Consider the following 24,261-nt stretch of genomic DNA (forward strand, 5'->3'; position numbering starts at 1 on the left):
TAAACTTGGTGTTTAAGAAAAATATTTCAGTAAGAAATATTTAACTGAAAACCTCATTGCCAGTGTCTCTCTAGGGAGAAGGTGTATATAGTTTCAGTCAAAACTAAAAGAAAATTTTCCACATATTTGGTTCTAAGTCACTAAATTTAATCATACGCAATGAGGGATGTAAATCAAACAAATCAGAAAGCTTTTCTTAATAAATTTCATGTTTACTATCGTATTGAATAAACATCAGAGAAACATAAATAATATACCTGAAAATCAGGAATTGAATGATGAAATTGAAAGAATATTAACCCTGCAGTTTTACTTTTTCTTTTCATTTCTCCCTCATATGTACTAATGCTATTAAGCAAATGTTGATAGTTTTCTTGCAATATATGAAAACTGAGATGTTCAAAACTACTCTTTGATGTAGTCAAATCCTAAAGATGTGTCAGCATTTCCACAAATAGTTTTGGGCATATCACCAGATCATTTCTTCAAAGTAGAACTTGACACAAAAAAATTAACTCGGAATGAATCATTGATCAAAAAAGCTAAAACTATAAAAGCTTCCAGAAGAAAACATAGGAAAAAGATATCAATTTATTTTATACACATGCACATGAAACTAATTTCTAAATCATTTGCTGATATTTAAAAATTGTAAATATGATTCTTTATTTGATGCTGCTGACACTAGCTGAATAATGCTCTAGTTTGAGTCAAGATTTTACATAAAAAGATGACATCAAATATTTTCAACAATTTCCTCCCTAAGTATTAGTCACTAGGCAACCTGTAGTCTCAAAAAGTAGTAATTTGTCTTAATGTTCCTAGTCATGAATCATCTCTCATCTTCTATTAAACTAACTGCAGTTCTATTCAGAGCTTTTCTAGCCCTTCTAAATGCTGTTTGGGATATTTAGAGATATTTAGACTTCATCCAAAAGTCATATTTGTTTATCCAAAAGTCATATTAATTGGTTTAATTTTATTTCATTTTCAATGAGCTGAGCTTTACAACCATCATTAGCCAAGTTTAGGATACAGTAAATGAAAGAACCTAAAGATTCAATATATTTTTCATTTGTCGTCAGAAACGGGGGTGGTCACATAATTGCACAATTTTTCTTTCTTTTTTTTTTTTTTCAGCATCTATTGTTTATTGACTTTTTTTTTTCACACACACTGTATTTTATTTTTACAAGAGATAAATAGACTGACACCAAGCATTGTACATGGATGACCACAACAAAAGCAACAATGATTGCAATTACCAAACATGAAACACACTCATACTATGTCATAATATTGACATTCAGTCCAGTAATCCTCCACTGTAACAGCTCCTTTACTTTGCAGTGAAAATTGATTTGTATATTCTTTGCCTCTGAGTCCTTGTGGGATTTTTTCTTTTTTTAAATTCAAACAGAAAGTCAAAAAATTATACTCATCCTCATCAGTTCACTCAGTCCCATGTAATTAATTTTTTTTTTTTCATCTTGATCCTTTGTTAGCACTTTTATGAGCTCATCAGTTTTTCATTAGAGTTCTGAAAATGCTTATTCATTCAGTTCAGCAGTACAGTCAGGTACCAGAAACCTGTACTTGTCAGTCTTTTCCATGAATTTCCTGAAGATGAAACCCTTTTATAGGAACATATTTACAAAAACATCAGAGTACACCCAGAACTGTCTGTAAATGACAAAAGACTTAAAAATGACCACGGTTAAAGATTTGATGAAAGTTCATAATAATGCAGTTGACAAGAAAATTAGTTATTTCTGAGATATACATTCTAAAGTAATAACTAGGATTATGACTTATAACATTATACCAGAACATATAAGATTTTTAGAAATTTCATGTAATGTCTGAAACATTTATATTAACACATTTCCATACAAATAACCCAATGAAAGTTTAGTATTAGTTGTTTTGTTTGTTTGTTTGTTTATACTGCAGGTTCTTATTAGTCATCAGTTTCATACACATCAGTGTATACATGTCAATCCCAATCGCCCAATTCAGCACACCACCATCCCCACCCCACCGCAGTTTTCCCCCCTTGGTGTCCATATGTCTGTTCTCTACATCTGTGTCTCAACTTCTGCCCTGCAAACCGGCTCATCTGTACCATTTTTCTAGGTTCCACATACATGCGTTAATATACGATATTTGTTTTTCTCTTTCTGACTTACTTCACTCTGTATGACAGTCTCTAGATCCATCCACGTCTCAACAAATGACTCAATTTCGTTCCTTTTTATGGCTGAGTAATATTCCATTGTATATATGTACCACAACTTTATCCATTCATCTGTTGATGGGCATTTAGGTTGCTTCCATGACCTGGCTATTGTAAATAGTGCTGCAATGAACATTCGGGTGCATGTGTCTTTTTGAATTATGGTTTTCTCTGGGTATATGCCCAGTAGTGGGATTGCTGGGTCATATGGTAATTCTATTTTTAGTTTTTTAAGGAACCTCCATACTGTTCTCCATAGTGGCTGTATCAATTTACATTCCCACCAACAGTGCAAGAGTGTTCCCTTTTCTCCACACCCTCTCCAGCATTTGTTGTTTGTAGATTTTCTGATGATGCCTATTCTAACTGGTGTGAGGTGATACCTCATTGTAGTTTTGATTTGCATTTCTCTAATAATTAGTGATGTTGAGCATCTTTTCATGTGCTTCGTGGCCGTCTGTATGTCTTCTTTGGAGAAATGTCTATTTAGGTCTTCTGCCCATTTTTGGATTGGGGTGTTTGTTTCTTTAATATTGAGCTGAATGAGCTGTTTATATATTTGGGAGATTAATCCTTTGTCCGTTGATTCATTTGCAAATATTTTCTCCCATTCTGAGGGTTGTCTTTTCGTCTTATTTATGGTTTCCTTTGCTGTGCAAAAGCTTTGAAGTTTCATTAGGTCCCATTTGTTTATTTTTGTTTTTATTTCCATTACTCTAGGAGGTGGATCAAAAAAGATCTTGCTGTGATTTATGTCAAAGAGTGTTCTTCCTATGTTTTCCTCTAAGAGTTTTATAGTGTCCAGTCTTACATTTAGGTCTCTAATCCATTTTGAGTTTATTTTTGTGTATGGTGTTAGGGAGTATTCTAATTTCATTCTTTTACATGTAGCTGTCCGGTTTTCCCAGCACCACTTGTTGAAGAGACTGTCTTTTCTCCATCGTATATCTTTGCCTCCTTTGTCATAGATTACTTGACCATAGGTGCGTGGTTTATCTCTGGGCTTTCTATCCTGTTCCATTGATCTATGTTTCTGTTTTTGTGCCAGTACCATATTGTCTTGATTACTGTAGCTTTGTAGTATAGTCTGAAGTCAGGGAGCCTGCTTCCTCCAGCTCCGTTTTTTTCCCTCAAGACTGCTTTGGCTATTCGGGGTCTTTTGTGTCTCCATACAAATTTTAAGATGATTTGTTCTAGCTCCGTAAAAAATGCCATTGGTAATTTGATAGAGATTGCATTGAATCTGTAGATTGCTTTGGGTAGTATAGTCATTTTCACAATGTTGATTCTTCCAATCCAAGAACATGGTGTATCTCTCCATCTGTTGGTATCATCTTTAATTTCTTTCATCAGTGTCTTATAGTTTTCTGCATACAGGTCTTTTGTCTCCCTAGGTAGGTTTATTCCTAGGTATTTTATTCTTTTTGTTGCAGTGGTAAATGGGAGTGTTTCCATAATTTCTCTTTCAGATTTTTCATCATTAGTGTATAGGAATGCAAGAGATTTCTGTGCATTAATTTTGTATCCTGCAACTTTACCATATTCATTAATTAGCTCTAGCAGTTTTCTGGTGGCAGTTTTAGGATTCTCTATGTATAGTATCATGTCATCTGCAAACAGTGACAGTTTGACTTCTTCTTTTCCAATTTGGATTCCTTTTATTTCTTTTTCTTCTCTGATTGCCGTGGCTAGGACTTCCAGAACTATGTTGAATAATAGTGGTGAGAGTGGACATCCTTGTCTCGTTCCTGATCTTAGAGGAAATGCTTTCAGTTTTTCACTGTTGAGAATGATGTTTGCTGTGGGTTTGTCATATATGGCCTTTATTATGTTGAGGTACGTTCCCTCTATGCCCACTTTCTGGAGAGTTTTTATCATAAATGGGTGTTGAATTTTGTCAAAAGCTTTTTCTGCATCTATTGAGATGATCATATGGTTTTTCTTCTTCAATTTGTTAATATGGTGTATCACATTGATTGATTTGTGTATATTGAAGAATCCTTGCATCCCTGGGATAAATCCCACTTGATCGTGGTGTATGATCCTTTTAATGTGTTGTTGGATTCTGTTTGCTAGTATTTTGTTGAGGATTTTTGCATCTATATTCATCAGTGATATTGGTCTGTAATTTTCTTTTTTGTAGTGTCTTTGTCTGGTTTTGGTATCAGGGTAATGGTGGCCTCATAGAATGAGTTTGGGAGTGTTCCTTCCTCTGCAATTTTTTGGAAGAGTTTGAGAAGGATAGGTGTTAGCTCTTCTCTAACTGTTTGATGGAATTCACCTGTGAAGCCATCTGGTCCTGGAATTTTGTTTGTTGGAAGATTTTTAATCACAGTTTCAATTTCATTACTTGTGATTGGTCTGTTCATATTTTCTGCTTCTTCCTGGTTCAGTCTTGGAAGGTTATACCTTTCTAAGAATTTGTCCATTTCTTCCAGGTTGTCCATTTTATTGGCATAAAGTTGCTTGTCTCTTAGGATGCTTTGTATTTCTGCGGTGTCTGTTGTAACTTCTCCTTTTTCATTTCTGATTTTATTGATTTGAGTCCTCTCCTTCTTTTTCTTGATGAGTCTGGCTAATGGCTTATCAATTTTGTTTATCTTCTCAAAGAACCAGCTTTTAGTTTTATTGATCTTTGCTATCGTTTTCTTTGTTTCTATTTCATTTATTTCCGCTCTGATCTTTATGATTTCTTTCCTTCTGCTAACTTTGGGTTTTGTTTGTTCTTCTTTCTCTAGTTTCTTTAGGTGTAAGGTTAGATTTTTTACTTGAGATTTTTCTTGTTTCTTGAGGTAGGCTTGTATAGCTATAAACTTCCCTCTTAGAACTGCTTTTGCTGCATCCCATAGGTTTTGGGTCGTCGTGTTTTCATTGTCATTTGTCTCTAGGTATTTTTTGGTTTCCTCTTTGATTTCTTCAGTGATCTCTTGGTTATTTAGTAACGTATTGTTTAGCCTCCATGTGTTTGTGTTTTTTACGTTTTTCCCCCTGTAATTCATTTCTAATCACATAGCGTTGTGGTCAGAAAAGATGCTTGATATGATTTCAATTTTCTTAAAGTTACTGAGGCTTGATTTGTGACCCAAGATGTGATCTATCCTGGAGAATGTTCCGTGTGCACTTGAGAAGAACGTGTAATCTGCTGTTTTTGGATGGAATGTCCTATAAATATCAATTAAATCTATCTGGTCTATTGGGTCATTTAAAGCTTCTGTTTCCTTATTTATTTTCATTTTGGATGATCTGTCCATTGGTGTAAGTGAGGTGTTAAAGTTCCCCACTATTATTGTGTTACTGTCAATTTCCTCTTTTATAGCTGTTAGCAGTTGCCTTATGTATTGAGGTGCTCCTATGTTGGGTGCATATATATTTACAGTTGTTATATCTTCTTCTTGGATTGATCCCTTGATCATTATGTAGTGTCCTTCCTTGTCTCTTGTAACATTCTTTATTTTAAAGTCTATTTTATCTGATATGAGTATAGCTACTCCAGCTTTCTTTTGATTTCCATTTGCATGGAATATCTTTTTCCATCCCCTCACTTTCAGTCTGTATGTGTCCCTAGGTCTAAAGTGGGTCTCTTGTAGACAGCATATATATGGGTCTTGTTTTTGTGTCCATTCAGCAAGCCTGTGTCTTTTGGCTGGAGCATTTAATCCATTCACGTTTAAGGTAATTATCGATATGTATGTTCCTATTACAATATTCTTAATTGTTTTGGGTTTGTTTTTGTAGGTCCTTTTCTTCTCTTGTGTTTCCCACTTAGAGAATTTCCTTTAGCATTTGTTGTAGAGCTGGTTTGGTGGTGCTGAATTCTCTTAGCTTTTGCTTGTCTGTAAAGCTTTTGATTTCTCCATTGAATCTGAAAGAGATCCTTGCTGGGTAACCTTGCTTGTAGGTTCTTCCCTGTCATCACTGTAAGTATATCATGCCACTCCCTTCTGGCTTGTAGAGTTTCTGCTGAGAAATCAGCTGTTAACCTTATGGGAGTTCCCTTGCATGTTATTTGTCGTTTTTGCCTTGCTGCTTTCAATAATTTTTCTTTGTCTTTAATTTTTGCCACTTTGATTACTATGTGTCTCGGCGTGCTTCTCCTTGGGTTTATCCTGTATGGGACTCTGCGCTTCCTGGACTTGGGTGGCTATTTCCTTTCCCATGTTAGGGAAGTTTTTGACTATAATCTCTTCAAATATTTTCTCTGGTCCTTTCTCTCTCTCTTCTCCTTCTGGGACCCCTATAATGCGAATGTTGTTGCGTTTAATGTTGTCCCAGAGGTCTCTTAGGCTGTCTTCATTTCTTTTCATTCTTTTTTCTTTAGTCTGTTCCGCAGCAGTGAATTCCACCATTCTGTCTTCCAGGTCACTTATCCGTTCTTCTGCCTCAGTTATTCTACTATTGATTCCTTCTAGTGTAGTTTTCATTTCAGTTATTGTATTGGTCATCTCTGTCTGTTTGTTCTTTAATTCTTCTAGGTCTTTGTTAAACATTTCTTGCATCTTCTCGATCTTTGCCTCCATTCTTTTTCCGAGGTCCTGGATCATCTTCACTATCATTATTCTGAATTCTTTTTCTGGAAGGCTGCCTATCTCCACTTCATTTAGTTGTTTTTCTTGGGTTTTTTCTTGTTCCTTCATCTGGTATATAGCCCTCTGCCTTTTCATCTTGTCTATCTTTCTGTAAATGTGGTTTCTGTTCCACAGGCTGCAGGACTGTAGTTTTTCTTGCTTCTGCTGTCTGCCCTCTGGTGGTTGAGGCTATCTAAGAGGCTTGATGGGAGGCTCTGGAGGTGGGTAGAGCTGACTGTTGCTGTGGTGGTCAGAGCTCCGTAAAACTTTAATCCACTTGACTGTTGATGGGTGGGGCTGGGTTCCCTCCCTGTTGGTTGTTTTGCCTGAGGCAACCCAACACTGGAGCCTACCCGGGCTCTTTGGTGGGGCTAATGGCAGACTCTGGGAGGGCTCATGCCAAGGAGTACTTCCCAGAACCTCCGCTGCCAGTGTCCTTCTCCCCACGGTGAAACAGAGCCAGACCCCCCCTCTGCAGGAGACCCCCCCAACACCAGCAGGTATGTTTGGTTCAGTCTCCCCCAGGGTCACTGCTCCTTCCCCTGGGTCCCGATGCACACACTATTTTGTGTGCAGAGTGGGGTCTCTGTTTCCCCCAGTCCTGGCGAAGTCCTGCAGTCAGTTCCCACTAGGCTTCAAAGTCTGATTCTCTATGAATTCCTCCTCCCATTGCCGGACCCCCAGGTTGGGAAGCCTGATGTGGGGCTCAGAACGTTCACTCCAGTGGGTGGACTTCTGTGGTATAAGTGCTCGCCAGTCTGTGAGTCACCCACCCAGCAGTTATGGGATTTGATTTTACTCTGATTGCGCCCCTACTACCGTCTCACTGTGGCTTCTCCTCTGTCCTTGGACGTGGGGTATCCTCCTTGGTGAAGTCCAGTGTCTTCCTGTCGATGATTGTCCAGCAGCCAGTTGTGATTCTGGTGCTCTCGCAAGAGGGAGTGAGAGCACGTCCTTCTACTCCGCCATCTTGGTTAATCCTCCCACAGTTTTTCTTATAATTAATACTTTGTTTTGGTTGAATGATAGTTCACATTTCTTAATTTTCATATCTTTCACTTTCATAATTTTTTCTTTTATATGGTCAATTACAAAAAAAGTGATTGAACGTATCTGTCACAAATCTCTCAGCTTTAATATCCAAAATATTTGCAGTAGAATGAGCAGAATTCTAACAGATTTGATATATCAATACTTCCATTCATTATGATACTGGGAGCCCTACCAGTGCAACAAGGCAAAAAAAAGACAAATAAAAGCATACAGATTGGAAAGGAATAAGTAAAACTGACTCACTTTGCAAACAACATGATTGTATATTACAATCTCCAGTAAAACTACTACTAAGTTTACTAAGGTCATGGGTTACTTGGTCAATATATAAAAAACAATTTTATTTCTCTTCACTACCAGTGAACAACTGGAAACTGAAATTCTCAAAACACGATTTATAATAACATTCAAACCTAGAAATATTTAGGATACACTTAACACAATCTGTGTAAGACAGGTACAGTAAAAACTACTAAACATTGCTGAGAACATTAAAAAAATCTCAATAAATGTATATGTATGCTCATGGATTAGATGATTCATTATTGCTAAGATAAAAATTTTCCCTAAAAATTACTATTTTTTTTGGTAGAAATTGGCAGGCTAATTCTAAAATTTATATAGAAATGTAATGGACCTAGAATAGCCAAACCTACTTTAAACAAGAACAAAGTTGAAGAATATATAATACTATCCTATTTCAAGACCTATTATAAACCTATACTAACCAAGAAAGGGGGATAGCATGAAAATAAACATTTAGGTCAATGAAACAGAATTGAGTTGGAAAATAGGTGCACACATTAATGGTTGGTTTATTTTTGACAAATGTACCAAGGAAATTTAATGCAAAAAAGACAAGTCTTTTATTTATTTATTTTATTTTATTTATTTATTTTTCTGGCTGCATCGGGTCTTAGTTGCGGCACGTGGGGTCTTCCTTGAGGCCGCTTGCGGGATCTTTCATTGTGGTGCAGGCTTCTCTCTAGTTGTGGCGTGTGGGTTTTCTTTCTCTAGTTGTGGCACGTGGGCTCTGTAGTTGAGGCACACGGGCTCTCGTTGAGGCGCGCGGGCTCTCGTTGAGGCGCGCAAGCTCAGTAGTTGTGGCGCGCGGGCTTAGTTGCCTCATGGTTTGTGGGATCTTAGTTCCCTGACCAGGGATCGAACCTGAGTCCCCTGCATTGAAAGGCAGATTCTTTACCACTGGACCACCGGGGAAGTCCAGAAAAAGACAAGTCTTTTAGATGAATCAAGCTAGATTAACCTATAACATGCAAACATATATGTGTATACATATGTATTTATTTATGTATATATGTGTGTAACTATATACGTGTTTTATATTTGTATAACATAAACCTCATTGGAGGGCACAGTAACTTCCTCTTGGTTTTAGGTGACACACTCATTCACACATTCCTTGAAATTCTTCCCTTCTTTAGGTTCCAGGACACTGTAAGTTAATTTCCCATTGATTTCCTTCTTGGTCTCATGGGTTCCACTTCCTAGTAAACGATAAGCATTTTCTAAGACTTAATCACTGACTCTGCTTATCTCCAGCCACAGTCACTCCTTTAAGGGAGGCCAACTCTGACCTTTTCCTTACAATCCAGTCCCAGTATCTTTACACCAAGGTCTTCTGTCTTCTTTGAGCACTCAGTGTCCTCTGACATTTCTTCTTTTGTGTGTCCATTATGCTTAATCTATATTTCTCTCTCATTTATTCAAAAGTTTTCTCATCTTTTATTGTAGAACAGCTCTCCCACCTCCATCCTTTTTTCCTGTGGCCTTAGTTTATTTAAGGGCCTGGGCCAGTTATCCCAAAGAACTTTGAGCCCTGTCCTGGTATCATTTAACTTATTCCTTCATCCCCTGTATTTTTGTAAGCCATGTTAAATCCATCTTCTTTTCACCTCCATTGCTGCTGCCACAGCCCAAGTGCTTTTCTCGTGACTGGAATATTACCATAACCTCTAATATTGGGCTTCCTCCAGTACCTCTTCTACAGGTCAGCTGAGTGGTCTTGCAGATTGAATTACAGAATTGCTTACTTGCTTGTCTTCTCCATTTGACTGTGAACTCCAAGGTCACAAAGCTAGGAGATGGTAGAGTTGGGGAGATGTACCATATTTCTCTTTTCATGGCTTCATCTGTATATAGGGGTACGTACCTCAGTTGGTGATGAAAGTTCTGGAGGCTTGGAAGTCCAAGATCAGGGTGCCAGCGTGGTTGAATTCTGCCATTTCCTGCATTGTAGCCTGCTGACCTTTCACTGAGTCCTCATGTGGTGGAAAGGCAGAAATTATTAAAATGGTTTGATAACGATTTGTGCTACATAGCTTGATAGACAGTGTTAAAATACCAATTTGTATAAAAAATAAAGATTATATTAAAATTTTTTAATTTATAGTTACTTTTTGATTTTTAAATATTTTAATTTTCATTTTACCTCAAGTGATTGTTAGTAGCAGCATGATTTGAATCTGGAAATGAGTCACCTAGCATAGTATGTATTTGCATGAACGGAGAAGATCTGAAAATATAGCTTTACTTGTTATTAGACCTTAAAGGAAATTTGCCTCTGTGCTGTCCTGTGCTTAACACCATCTTTCTACCGAAAATAATATGCTTTGCTAATCCAGGGCAGACTAACTAATGGATAGTTCTTTAGGTGCTGTGCATTTAAGAGTCATGATGTGATCGATCAGCTATACTCCAATATAGAATCAAAATTAAATTAAAAAATAAATAAATAAATAAAAGTCATGTGGAAAATTTTCTGAAATGTCCTGTTTCCCTGTTATCGCAAATGTCTTAGGTTTACTTTTAAAAAAATACACGAGAGTAGACCACCACCTCCATTGGGTTAAACATCAAAATATACAGAAATAATGACCTGTGGCTTGTGCTGGTACTATGTCAACCCTTTGACAATATGAAGGATTAAAGAGAGATGTTATAGGTTCAGACTTATTTCTCTCACTGTATTTAGAGCACTGGCTTTTCATGGAACACTTCTTTTTTCACTTTTTGATGTGAAGAAGAAATGTTTTTCACAAAGAATTTGACCAAAAATTGTCAAGCCATCATGTTTGAGTCTAGAGACTACGGGAATGAAGGAGAATGAAATATTATTGTAGTTCAAATGGCTACTTTTGACTGTGAGCACAGTTTTAAAGAACATCAGAATTAAATAGGACTAGGAAAATGAGTTCCAGTAAATCCAGATAGCTTTGAAGCAAGCAAGGATTTTGCAGAAAGGTTTGCCTCTTCTAAACACTTGAAAACAGTTGTCAGATAGTAGAGAAAACCAAGTTAATTAAGAGTGATTTAATATCTTTAGGAAAGAAGTTGGGTTCATTGCAGAAGTCACCATTAGAACAGTTCCACCTCTAAGCATTTGCTAGTCAGAGTCTTTCAGAGTCATTTTTTATATTGAATGAAGAAAACTTTTTAGACTGATAACGTAATTTAGAATTTAGAGCCTTAGGGTATTGAAGAATGGTACTTTTGCTGTAGGGAAATTTGCTAGAAAATGACAGCATTTGTAGGCCCTTTTTCTCTTTAGGCTTCCTCTTTCTTCTGAGGGACAGCATCTCTCTTGGTGTAAACCAGTGCTGTGGAATTCAGGATGGGAAAACAGGCTTTTGGGATGAGGGTGTTTCGCCATTCAGCGTCCTGATTCTCATTTAAGTCATCTGATTTTAATTTGTTTCTCACCTTGCCTGCCCCCTGTTCTTGATGCCTTGAGTTGGAGCTTCTTGGATTTTATTTTTGCAGATACTGTATCTTTGGACTCCTTTAGGAGTGGGGAAAGCAATCTAGAAGGTTCTAATTGTTCTTTATACAGATTCCCAGCTAGTTTTACTGTTTTGAGCTCTGTGCCTCACCTCTGTCTTCTTTGTGGCCTGAAGATTTCAAGGTTCTGAGAACCAAGTCTGTTTGCATTAGATTATTATTTCTCTGGCAGGCAGTTTGGTTCCAGGCTTTTCTGTTCAGCCAAGTCACTTACCACTCTTTCATTCATCTGCCATCTTCCAAAAACTCGTAGCCATCTTTACCCATGTAGTTTCTCCTCTTTTATAGACCCTGGGGGGTTATTTGTTTGCTTTTTATATTTCTTTACTCTCATTTTAGTGGGATTTCAGAGGGAGCCAGCAAATGCATATGTTCACAGCTAAAATTGTTTTCACAATGTCAGTATGCTTCTAGGGTAAATAACTTTTTTATAAAGATGCAATAAGGTATGTGCAGCTGCGTAATTGGAGTAATATTATCTGTTTATCTTTCTACAAAATTAAGACTGAACTATTCCTTAAGTATTTCCTTATTTTCTAGAAACATTGTCGTCTTACTCTTTCTGGCAATATCCCTTAATTTAGACTTTATAAATTTGGGGGGAGGAGTGAAACATTTTGGTAACTTCAGTTCTACAAGGTAAGAAGATGACTTTCCTCAAGACCTGCTACTTTGATTATAAGACTTTTTCCTTAATCAGTCCTAAGTGTTTGACTTGAAATAGCACACATCTTTCTAATACTAGAGAGATTGAAGGTACTTTTTTGTTTCCACACAATGAATGATGTTACATGAAATTTTATGTAAAAATGACATTTTATTGCTTGAATAGCAACTGGTATGAAGGTTAGACTAAGAAGATAACATTTGGAGAGAGAAATAAAAAAAGATTGCATAAACATATTCTGTTCCTACAGGGAATATACTTATATAAAATTACTTAATTCTTGGGCTTCCCTGGTGGCGCAGTGGTTGAGAGTCTGCCTGCCAGTGCAGGGGACACGGGTTCGAGCCCCGGTCTGGGAAGATCCCACATGCCGCGGAGTGACTGGGCCCGTGAGCCACAATTACTGAGCCTGCGCGTCTGGAGCCTGTGCTCCGCAACAAGAGAGGCCGTGATAGTGGGAGGCCCGTGCACCGCGATGAAGAGTGGCCCCCGCCTGCCACGGCTGGAGAGAGCCCTCGCGCAGAGGCGAGGACCCAACACAGCCATAAATAAATAAACAACTAAATAAATAAAATTAAAAAAAAAAATTACTTAATTCTTACAGACAACATTTATAACTCATATTCTTTGAAGTTGTAAAAATGATGGAACCAGTCAGAAATAAAATTCTGTCTTTCTATAGTAGCTATTTATTTAATCGTGGTATCTTCAGCATGATCCGCCAGGGTAGATTTTGGCATACATTATCAAGGTAGAGAAATCTCATCATCTTTTTATCATGCTGCTTAAGAAATACCTTGATTTTAGAAATTAGTTCTCTGAAATACTGCAGAATTCTTTTTTTGCTTTATGATTCGCTATAAATGGTCATCAACATGTGTTACAGTTGTTTCTGTTTTTTGTTATGTGCTGTTGTTAAATATTTTTATAATAGAGGAAATAAATGTAAGTTATAAGTAAATAAAATTAGACCATAGAGATACCTGTCTTTGCTGATTGCATCTTCATTTCAAACACATATATTACTATAGCTTTAGTTGTATATATTACATTTTAATAACGATATTTGCTTTGTATGGTTATGCTTTGTTTTTTAAATCTTGCTTACTAGATATTAATTGCAGTAAATCTATAAAGTATCTGAGCCATTTGTTTCCAAATTAAGTACAAATTGAAGACACATGGTATAAATCAGCAGTTACTGGACTGTATTGCTTCATTGTGCCCTTAATATGTTAGTAATATTTTCACAATGCCTCTAGGCTAAAAGAAATATAAATAGCTAACTGTTCCTTTTATTAAGTAGTTAGATCCAAACAAATTAATTTGTACTCATGTCCTAATAACTTAGTATCTATTGAAAATTATACAGAAAAACCTAAAGAATAATATCTTTATTTCATTCTTAAATAACCACAATTACTGATTAATGGAATGTGTATGCCTATTGGGCAACACCCAAGTTCTTAAACCTTAGAATCATATTGGATACCTCCACTTTCATCTTCTGTTCTACCTTGATGTTTTGGTAGTACTTTGGAAAGATACGAAGTCATCAAAAGGAGTGTAATGTTAAAACTGGGAACTATCTTGAACTAGTAGTTTTTGCAGTATCTGACGGATGTCATTAGGTTTCTCTGAATAATTTTAAATATTTTGTGAGTTTACTGTGGCATCTTGGGACACAGCACACAGTTTGGGGAACTCAAGTATAAATAATTGTCTTATACTAATAAGTGTTTCCTTGACTGTTTATTATTTTTCGAAATGTGTTGGAAAAAAAAATGTGTTGAAGCATTTTTTGGAAAAAATGTAGAAGCACAAAAGTAAGAAAGTATGGGAATTCAAGGTTGATCTTACATTACTAAAATCCATTAAGTACAGATTCTGATATTAAATGCATTCTTTAAAAGGTGCGAGGAGTGTACAGGTGTTTGTAAGCAAACCCTGGGACCCACTTTCAGTCTACAGGATGAGTACACTTGGCCCTGTTTTACTTTATAGATTCTAACTGTATCAGTTAGGGTTTTTCAGAAAAATAGAACCAGTTCTGTGTATGTGGAGAGAGAGAGAGAGATTGAGAGAATATACACATGTAGAGGCGCACATATGCGAGAAGGGGGGTGGATTTTAAGGAATTGGCTCATATGATTGCAGGGACTAGCAATTTCTAATTTTGTAGGGCAGGCTCCAAATGAAAACTCAGGCAGCATTTCTGTGTTACAGTCTTGAGGCAGGGTTTCTTCTTTCTAGGAAACCTTAGTTTTTGCTCTTAAGGCTTTCAACTGATTGAATGAAGCCTAACCCACATTATCTAGGGTAATCTCCTTTATTTAAAGTCAACTCATTGTAATCTTATCTGCAAAATACTTTCATGGCAACATCTAGACTAGTATTTGACCAAACAACTGGACCCTTAGCCTAGATGAGTTGAACAAGTCTATTTGGCTCTCAGAGTTAATTGGCTCTCAAGATTAATTAGAGTCGTTTTCTGGTTTTGCTCAAATTATTTTTTTCCAGCTCAAGGCTTGCCCCAAATTCTTATATTCCAATTCTCTGGTTTGCTGGAATTGAACTTTAGCCATTCCTTATGAGGTTTTAGCCTTTAACAGTACTTATCCACAAGTAAATAGCATTTCACATATTTGAGATGCCTCCTGGTCTTTTTTCAGATGGACCAGCTTTTGGGAAATATGATTGAAATGTGGGTTGATCGCATGGACAATATTACCCAGCCTGAAAGAAGAAAACTTTCAGCTTTGGCTTTGCTTTCTCTTCTGCCATCTGATAATAGGTGAGGAAATGTTTTCTTAAAATTTGTTTTGTTAAAGCATCAAAATGTTAGCACTGTTTTGGCCATTGGTATTTCTGTGTGTTGCTGGGCAGTGCTGTTTTATGCATATGTATGCTAATTTTGTTAGTAGATAATGATGTGGCAAGTGTTGGTCTAGATCTAAAAAGATGTGAGTGGAGTGGTGGGCACTGCCGTTTAACTTGGTTATGTTCATTTTACCAATTTCATTTTTGTCTGAATTCCCATTTTTTAAAATAACCAGATTTTGTTAGACTTATTTTAGGTCCTCTTTTTATATGAATATATTATATATATAATATTTCAGTGTCAGTAGCACTTCATAAAATATATTATTCTCCTGGTAATTCAAAAGTTTGTTACATAATTTTGTTGTTATTTATTTTGGATTATCTCTGAAGAAGCTTACACGTTATTGTTTTCTCCTTACTTAGATGAAGTCATTATAATATACTTTACAGTAAAACTTTGTTAAAATTCTCATTTCCAAAAGCAAATACAAAATGCTTTGATTTTGGACATTTTTCAAAGAGTATCTTGGTTTTTTTTTTTTTTTTTTGCCTTTATCCCTGTCTTTGTTTGGCATTATATGCTTTTTTTGGGCTACTTTTAATTTTAAAGGCATAAAAGCAGGCCTTTTAAGACTTGATACTGTGTGAGAAGAATGATATATTAGATCTTTTTGTCTTAGGGAATTTTTAGAGCACATTTATCCTAGTGATAAATTAGTGAAATAAGTGCAGTTAGCTTTAGAAGTTCTTCTAAAAAATTTATTATTTATTTCTGGTATGGTAATTTGGATTAAGAACACAGGTAATGGTTTAGTCCTAACACCATAACAATAGATAATAATTTTTGAGCACTTACTGTTACCCAAAAACCGGGTTTGCCTCTTGGTGGGTGTCGAGCCAAAAGGTAGAACCAAGTCAAAGACTGGGAGAAGGAAGGATTTATTACTTGCAACAAGTAAGAAGAGCACTGGGGATCTTTCCCAATGGAGTGTTTCCATGAACAGCAGAATTTGGGGAGTTTTAAGCTAAGGGTACATGCATATTCGTGAAGGTGCTTGGGTGTTTGACAGAGTCCAAGCTTTGGTTGATTGAAGTCATGGGGGTCAGTGAAGGTCAACATCATCATCCCTTACGTTCCAGTTGATCTGGAGGTTGAGTGCCTAGGAGGTTTAAATTCTGCAGAACTGCTCAAGAAAGTGCTTCATGCTAGTCTTTACTATTGAAACAGAACTGTGAGTTTTTACAACTAATTTGTTATCTTTGCTCTTGCTACTTCTCTTGCTTGATAACAGTTTGTTCTTTTGTTCCCTTAAGATCATTATTACCAAGTCCTGCTCAAGGTTAAGCATTGTGGCCAGGCTTAGATCACAGAATGACTTAGGCCAAAAATGGCTTCTCTTACCTGATTCTCTTTCTCTGGGGACCCCCTACCTTATATGCTTACATTACCATATGCATTATATTTTGCTAAGTACTTTACATTTATATCTCATTTAATTTTTAAACGGCCCGCAGTTAGAGGCATGATTGTCTTCTTTTTATAGAGCAAAGAAATAACTTAATGTTAAATGACTTGCCTAGGATCTGGCAAGTGGCATGTCACAGGGCAGAGTTTGACCTTGGGCAGCTTGATGCCAGAGCTTGCTCTTTGAACTACCAGGTGTGCTGCTTCCCAGGTGGATGTACAGAAGACCAACATTATTTCCTCACTGTGAAGCTGAGTGGCATCTTATTTATTTTTGGAAACCAAATTGAAGTTACCAACATTTTAACTTACTGCTCTTTCCCTTTCTCTTAGTGGAAATACACTGACTAGAGATTTATTCAGGCCTTTAAAATGGAAATGTTAAAGAACCTGTTCTTTGGCAGTAGTCAACACTGTAAACATTTTCTCAGTAAATTAATGGATGGAAAAAAAGTATTAAGGTTAATAGAGCATGTTAGAGTTTTCTGTAACATAAAGTACTGAGATTATTGAGGGAAAACTTGAAATGACACAGGTTAAAAAGTGAGAAAGATACCTAATTGTATCTAAAGCATATTTGTTTTACACTTTTTATGATAATACTGTTGCCTTCAATATTTAATTTTATGTGTGTGATTCAAAAACATTTTTGATACTTAAGTTGTGGAAATAGTTGGGTTCTGTAAAGAAAATAGAAAAGGCTTCTATAAGTCTAAAAGAATACTTAGACTGGGGCTCATGTCAGTCTGCATAAATTGAGGGACAGAATTTTATTAAGGCTTGAAATTTTCTTAAGCATTAAATTTTCAAATTTAAAAATATCATGATACCACTTATATGTGGAATCTAAAAAAATAATACCAATGAACTTATTTACAAAACAGAAATAGACTCACAGACACAGAAAGCAAACTTATGGTGGGGGTAAATTAGGAGTTGGGGATTAACATACACACTACTGTATATAAAATAAGCAACAGGGATTTACAGTATGGCACAGGGAATTATATTCAATATCATGTAATAATCTATAATGGAAAAGAATCTGAAAAAATATGTATATAATCACTTTGCTATACACTAAAAACTAACACAACATTGTAAATTATACTTCAATAGAAAAATAAATTTAAAAATTTTAAAAAAGAAAGTAAAAATTGTGAAGAGAAAGCTTTGTGAATGGGAAAATCAGATCTTATTTATGTTTTTAAAATGAAGTATTGAAAAATCTATTGGGCGGTAGTGAATTCATGTCATTTTAAGTACCAAGAAAGTCTTGAATAATGTAATACAATTTTAAAGAATAATGATTTAACTTTATAGTCCTTAATGGATTAATGACTAAAGAAGCATCGATAGATACAGAAAATGTGACCATCTGAAAAACAACCAAAAAAACTTAAAAGTTTGCCACATTATCAGTGACCCATGACATAACTTAGGAAAATTTATAGTCACATGCTCTAGTGGAAGGTAACGTTGACGTTTAGGTCAGCAGTTTTATCATTTCCCATTATAACCTTTCTTCTACTTATAGGTACATAGTTGATGGAGTTTGGGGAAATTTTTTCCCCCATCCACATCCCCAGTGATATTTCCTGGTTAACCTCCTACATAATAGTAATTTCCTCTTCCTGTGTTTCTTTTAGACTTTGCAGTGTAACATTTCCTTTGCCTGAAATAAGCAGGTCTAGAGAATAATGTATTGATAATGATATCTTGAATCAGGCCACCTTGGGAAATGTTATTTTCTTCTTCTTTATTATAATGGATTTTCACATGCAGAAATAACGCTTTTCTAAAACAGTTTCTCAACCACAGTACTATCGACAGTTTGGGGCCAGATGATTTTTTCATATTGGGGCTGCTGGTCATAGCAGCATATTTAGCAGCATCTGTGGCCTCTACCCACTAGATACCAGTAGAACCTCCCACCTCCAGTTTAGAATCACTGATCTAAAGAATGACCATTTGGGAAACTATTGTATTAAGCTATCTTTTACCATGATCCACTACTTCTGATTCAGAAATCTGTTAAAGACTGTAGGCTTTAGGACCACACTCAAATTCCAGTGCCACTAGTCACTAATGACCATGGCCAAATAACTTCCCTGTGCCTAAGTTTCCTTGTTTTTGAAATGAGGATTCTAATAGTATCTTCCTAATGAGAGTATTATAAAGATTAAATGAGTTTACATATTGAGGTCAAACTGTCTGGATAGATGAGGTTAGCTGTTTTTATTTTATCCCTTTCTTCCTCTCTCTCTGATCCATCCGTCCTTTTACTGCACTGTAAAGTTCTAAAAGCTTAAGTCTCGTGTACATGCATTAATTTAAATTCAGGACATTTTTAGTATATTGAGTATTTGTTTATCTGTTCATTAATTCATTAAAAATATGTTAACCACATATGTCAAAAGCATGTCACCTTCAGCTTGATGATCTTTTGTAGTATTCTGCATTGTCACTTAAACTTAAGGATACATGATTTTGTCCATGTCTTCTCCAGACGTTCTTAGTATATCTTCTTGGTCACCTTCTGAACATAGTGCAGTCCTTTTTTTTTTTTTGTAGTTGTGCAGTACAACTGTCTTGTGTCCTTTTTGTTTTGTGGCTGGAATAATTTCAAGTTTGAATTTTTTCCCTTTCTTAGGGTCCATATTATTTATACATAAAGGGAGTAATATTTTCTTCTGCTAATTTTTATGTGAAAATAACATTATTTACATATAACTCTTTTAATGTTTTCCTCCAAAGGCATAGATCAAACAAAAACTTTCATAGATGAGAATGAGAATAATCAAACTTTCCTTTGACTCTGTTTTCTGAAATAGCAATTCATCATCTAACTTAAAAGACATTTTTATAATGCAGTTCTAAGAATTTCAGATGTGAATAAGTGTTCTCTGAGATTAAGCATTTTAAGAATTTTGAATTTTTTGATTTTTTTTTTAGATTTAAGAAAGTCACTAATGGGGAATATTTTACTTAAGCTAGTTGAATAATTCAAAAGAGGTTGACAAAGCAGCAGGGTTTTTAGGTATGATGGCTTGCTTTCCAGGTGAAATTACCTTATAATAAAGTCCTCTTGGTATCAGATATACTACACAGGTTTGGGTTGGACACTTAGTACCTCTCCATTAGTTCTCTTCTCTCTCAAAAATAGTATATATTATGATTAGCATTTGGAAATTTATTATTCTGTATAAATTTTCTAAGATAATTTTCTAAGTCATTTTACAGCTTTTAAAACAGGCTAGTAGAATCAAGGTAACAGGTTCCAAAGAGTAGTATTTTGTTATAGTTTAAATATAGTTAAATAAAAGGCAGTTTAAAATTTTTAAATTGTGGATGTGTTGTTTTACCAGAATTATGTTTGGTTTAAACTGACCATTCCTAAGTGAGTATTTAATGTGACAATTTTATTTTCATCCTTTAAAACAGGATGCATCTTTTACTCCTAGGTCATGTATTCTTATTTAGCATTTTATATTATTTTCTTTTATCTGTAAATTCTTAACCTAATATTTTAGTAGCTTTACTACAGTAAAAATTAGTTCTTAATTTTTTACGTCTTTCACAAGAAAAACGTCTTAGAAACATCTTTTGTGTGTATGTGTGTGGTAACAGCTTGATAAGGATGTAATTCATAGACCGTACAATTCACCCATTTAAAGTGTACAATTCAGTACTCTTTAGCATATCCATAGCGTTGTGCATCCATCATCACAATCAGTTTTAGAACATTTCGTCACCTCCAGAAGGAACCATGTACTCTTCAGCAGTCCTTATTCACTCATCCCCGTCCCCAGCCTCTCTCTTGCTCCCCCCCCCCATTCTTTTTTCCTACTGAAAGTGTCTGTTCTGAATTTGTTGGTGCTTAAGGAAAGCAGCTTTGCCCATAATTCATTGTGCCCTGGATTTATGACACCAACTTGTATTTGGCCGATTAGGAACGAGGCCAAACTGCATTTCTCTTGGGTCTCTTCAGTTGATAAGTGGCACTTAACTGATTTCTTTCATATAATCTTTAACAGGAATTCATAAGTTGCATCAGTTATGCCGCAAGAGATGGGCACCTCTGAAAAGATTTGTCAGATTCCTGTCCTGTTTTAACCAGAGTTTTTGGAAAACCCTGGGGAAAGATGGAAATTCACCATCAATCTGAGACTGCATTTAAGTTTTTACAATATTAACTGGAAAAAACAAGATTCCAACTTGGCACCCTATAGACCTCCACAGATAATATCATTGACCAGATGAGCATTGTGAGTCATTGCCATAGGCAGATGTTCTTTGATGGGACCTCGAAGGCCAAAAAAAGGACGTTGCTGAATCTGTTACTGAAAAGAACAGGCACCAGGCCTTGATAACACTCTATAAGTCCATGGCATTTTGGTGCCTTGAAAGCCTGACAAGTGTATATTTGTCATGATACTTGTGGTCTTGAAGCAATGTTTGAACTCGTTCCAGTGGCATGAAAATTGCTTTCTGTTATCCCTGCAAGTACTGCTGCCATGCTACCTACTGGTTGCAAACTCTGGAGTACTGATATGCTTAAGGAGAAGGCAAGATAAATCCTCATACAGACCAAACATAAGTGCTAGTGTTGTTGTCTTCTCCATTAATGGGGGAAGGATTCCATGGTGCAAGTTTCAAAATCCATCCCTTCTCAACTGAAGTACTGCATCCTGGGTTTTGATTTCATACAGCTCTTGCCAAAAGAGGACCTTCCAATGGGAAATGCAATTGCTACACTGTTTTTTTAAAAATTAATTTATTTATTTTTGGCTGCATTGGGTCTTCATTGCTGTGCGCAGGTCCTCTCTAGTTGCGGCAAGTGGGGGCCACTCTTCATTGCGGTGCGCGGGCTTCTCGTTGCGGTGGCCTCCCTTGTTGCAGAGCACAGGCTCTAGGCGTGCGGGCTTCAGCAGTTGTAGCACGCAGGCTCAGCAGTTGTAGCACGCAGGCTCTAGAGCACAGGCTCAGCAGCTGTGGTGCACGGGCTTAGTTGCTCTGCGGCATGTGGGATCCTCCCGGACCAGGGCTCAAACCCGTGTCCCCTGCATTGGCAGGTGGATTCTTAACCACTGCACCACCAGGGAAGCCCAATGATTGCTACATTGTTGAAAGCTGCACAGAATCCACACAAGTAATGCTTCATTTCACTAACATTGGCAATATGAGGTGGTATATCTTGTTTTTAAAACATTAGGATTGGTGGCCTCTTTTCATGAGCTTCTGAGTTCATCATGTTGCTTAAGATCTTTCTTCATGAAGGATTTGTTTTTTTAACCTGTAACACCATCTGGGCCTGGTATTTTGGGGGATGGTAGCTTTTTGATAACTTTCTCAATTTCTTCCATTGTTACTGGTCTGTTAGGTTCTCTCATCTAGAGTCAGTTTTGGTAACTGGGTTTCCTATTGCCACTGGCGCCCGGCTCCACGCCTGGTAGCCCCCACCTGCAGGTTGGTGAGCCTGCTAGCCAGCACTGGCGCAGGCGCAGACCTTAAACGACCTCAGAGCATGGGGTGGAGCGTCGGAGAGATTATTTCATTACCAGGAATGTTCTCTAAATACTTTGACCAATGAGGCATAAAACTACTTTATTTTAATTACATTCCAGCTACCTGTTTGCTTTCTAATATCCTAATGTTAATGAGTAGTAGTGGAACAGTATGAGGATAAATGTGGTTTTTGTATTTGTGAGGTAACAGTCAAGTGAAGAGGACAGAGTTAAAGAATTATGGAACTACAGAATAAAAATGATAACAGTTGACACGGATACTGTGCAGCTGCCAGATTAGGGCATTAATGCAGTACAGAAGGACTTTCCTGAAGAAATGTTTGCTGAGATATGAAGAGGAGAAATTAACTCTAGTTCGTTGAGAGAAATTAACTCCAGTTAATTGAGTTGAGAGAGAATGAGTATTCCAAACAGGCAGAACAACGTGGGCAAAGGCTCTGTAGCTGGAGGGGTGAGGGCGCCTTCAGGAAACTGAAAGAAGGCCAGTGTGGCAGCCATTAGAGCGAAGGGAGTAAGAGCAATAAAGCTGGAGAGCTAGGCTGAGAATAGAGCATAAATCCTAGGAAAGTAAGGCCTTCAAGGGAGAGTCAGTTTTATTCTCTGAGATGAATCAGGCAGTTACTAGTTTTCACCTAGCAATACGGTTACGGATAATTTACTCATTGTAAATTTGCTGCTGCCCAACTTATCACATATTGAAAATGTTAGAATTCAGGTCTTTAATTTTTGATCTAGTGTTTGCTTGCATGTTTGCTGCCAGCATTCATTCTTGGCTTATTCATTCATTTATTTGTTCAATAAACATTACGAAATACAAATGCCTCCATAGTAGACCCTGGGTGCTTTAAAATGTAGGTTTTAGTATTTTTCAGATACGGCAAGGCCAACAGATCAGGGACAATTGCCATTGAAACTGTTTGTTACTCACAGTTCCCAAGAGGAAGGAGCATACCACAGCACACAGAACCACATGGGGAAACACCAGGGTTGGTCAAGAGACAGAGGGAGAGAGGGGGAAATGTGGGCAAGAGCCTTTATTGCACTTTCTGTGGGAAGGGATGGGAAAGCAAGGGTAAGCCGGTTTAGGATTGGCAAGTTCGAGTAATTTTAGGAGGCTACAGGGTGTAGGGACTGTCATGAGTTGTCTGGTACCTGGCCCTAGGTTAGTTAGGAGAAGGGAGATAGTGGCATGGAGTGTAAGAGCTTGATAGTTGGAGTAAGGGCTCTGGATCAGTTAGTTTGTGTATGAAATATGTGCTCAAAGGCAGCCATTTTCTATCTCTCGGAATTGGCTAACCCTAAGAGGGCCAGTCTTTCCAGGTTAAGCAAGGTCCCATCTGTCAAAGCATCAGCATACAGAAAATAAAAAGGCATAATCAGTACACTGAGTATTAATTGTCTCTTGTTCTTAGCACCATGACTAACACATAGTAGGTGCACAGTAAGTTAATTGAATGAATTTAATAAATATTTACACTGTAATCGTGTGTTATTTTTTCTCCCACTTAAATAACATATTTTTCTGAACATCTAAATGTTCAGAAATGTTTATGCCTGAAAAATTAAGCTAATTTGATCTCTCAATTTGTCAGTCCTAGTTGGAAGTAAAGCATACTTTTTGGTCAGTCTTTTATTTATTTATTTATTTATGGCTGCATTGGGTCTTCGTTTCTGTGCGAGGGCTTTCTCTTGTTGCGGCAAGTGGGGGCCACTCTTCATCGCGGTGCGCGGGCCTCTCACTATCGTGGCCTCTCTTGTTGTGGAGCACAGGCTCCAGATGCACAGGCTCAGTAATTGTGGCTCACGGGCCTAGTTGCTCCGTGGCATGTGGGATCCTCCCAGACCAGGGCTCGAACCCGTGTCCCCCGCATTGGCAGGCAGACTCCCAACCACTGCGCCACCAGGGAAGCCCTGGTCAGTCTTTTAAAAAGTGCACTTTTTGAGGTAAGTAGATCATTGTTTAATTTTGTCATATTAACACCCCATAAAAAGATGTTCACATTTAGCAGCCCTTTAAGAGGGGTGTTTTTATGTATACTCTGATTTGTAGTATTGTTGCAAATTAGGAGTTCTTCGAATGGGGCTACTTTAGGCATACTTTTAATCTGTTTATTAAAGTCAACATA

General features: G+C 36.8%; 1 protein-coding gene and 1 pseudogene across 4 annotated transcripts in view; one reads left to right on the forward strand and one right to left on the reverse strand.

Moving 5' to 3' along the window:
- The window catches only part of IPO11 (importin 11), a 489,980-nt gene that overhangs the window by 123,042 nt on the left and 342,677 nt on the right, over positions 1-24,261 (forward strand). For all 4 annotated transcript variants that reach the window (XM_061189289.1, XM_061189288.1, XM_061189290.1 and 1 more), the window contains one exon: positions 14,992-15,113. In XM_061189289.1, coding sequence (XP_061045272.1) covers positions 14,992-15,113 — 122 coding nt within the window. The remainder of the gene's footprint in view (positions 1-14,991; positions 15,114-24,261) is intronic.
- LOC133089717 (mitochondrial nicotinamide adenine dinucleotide transporter SLC25A51-like) lies at positions 20,627-22,026 on the reverse strand (annotated as a pseudogene).

The sequence above is a fragment of the Eubalaena glacialis genome, chromosome 4 (assembly GCF_028564815.1).
Source record: "Eubalaena glacialis isolate mEubGla1 chromosome 4, mEubGla1.1.hap2.+ XY, whole genome shotgun sequence".
In the NCBI taxonomy this organism is placed as follows: Eukaryota; Metazoa; Chordata; class Mammalia; order Artiodactyla; family Balaenidae; genus Eubalaena; species Eubalaena glacialis.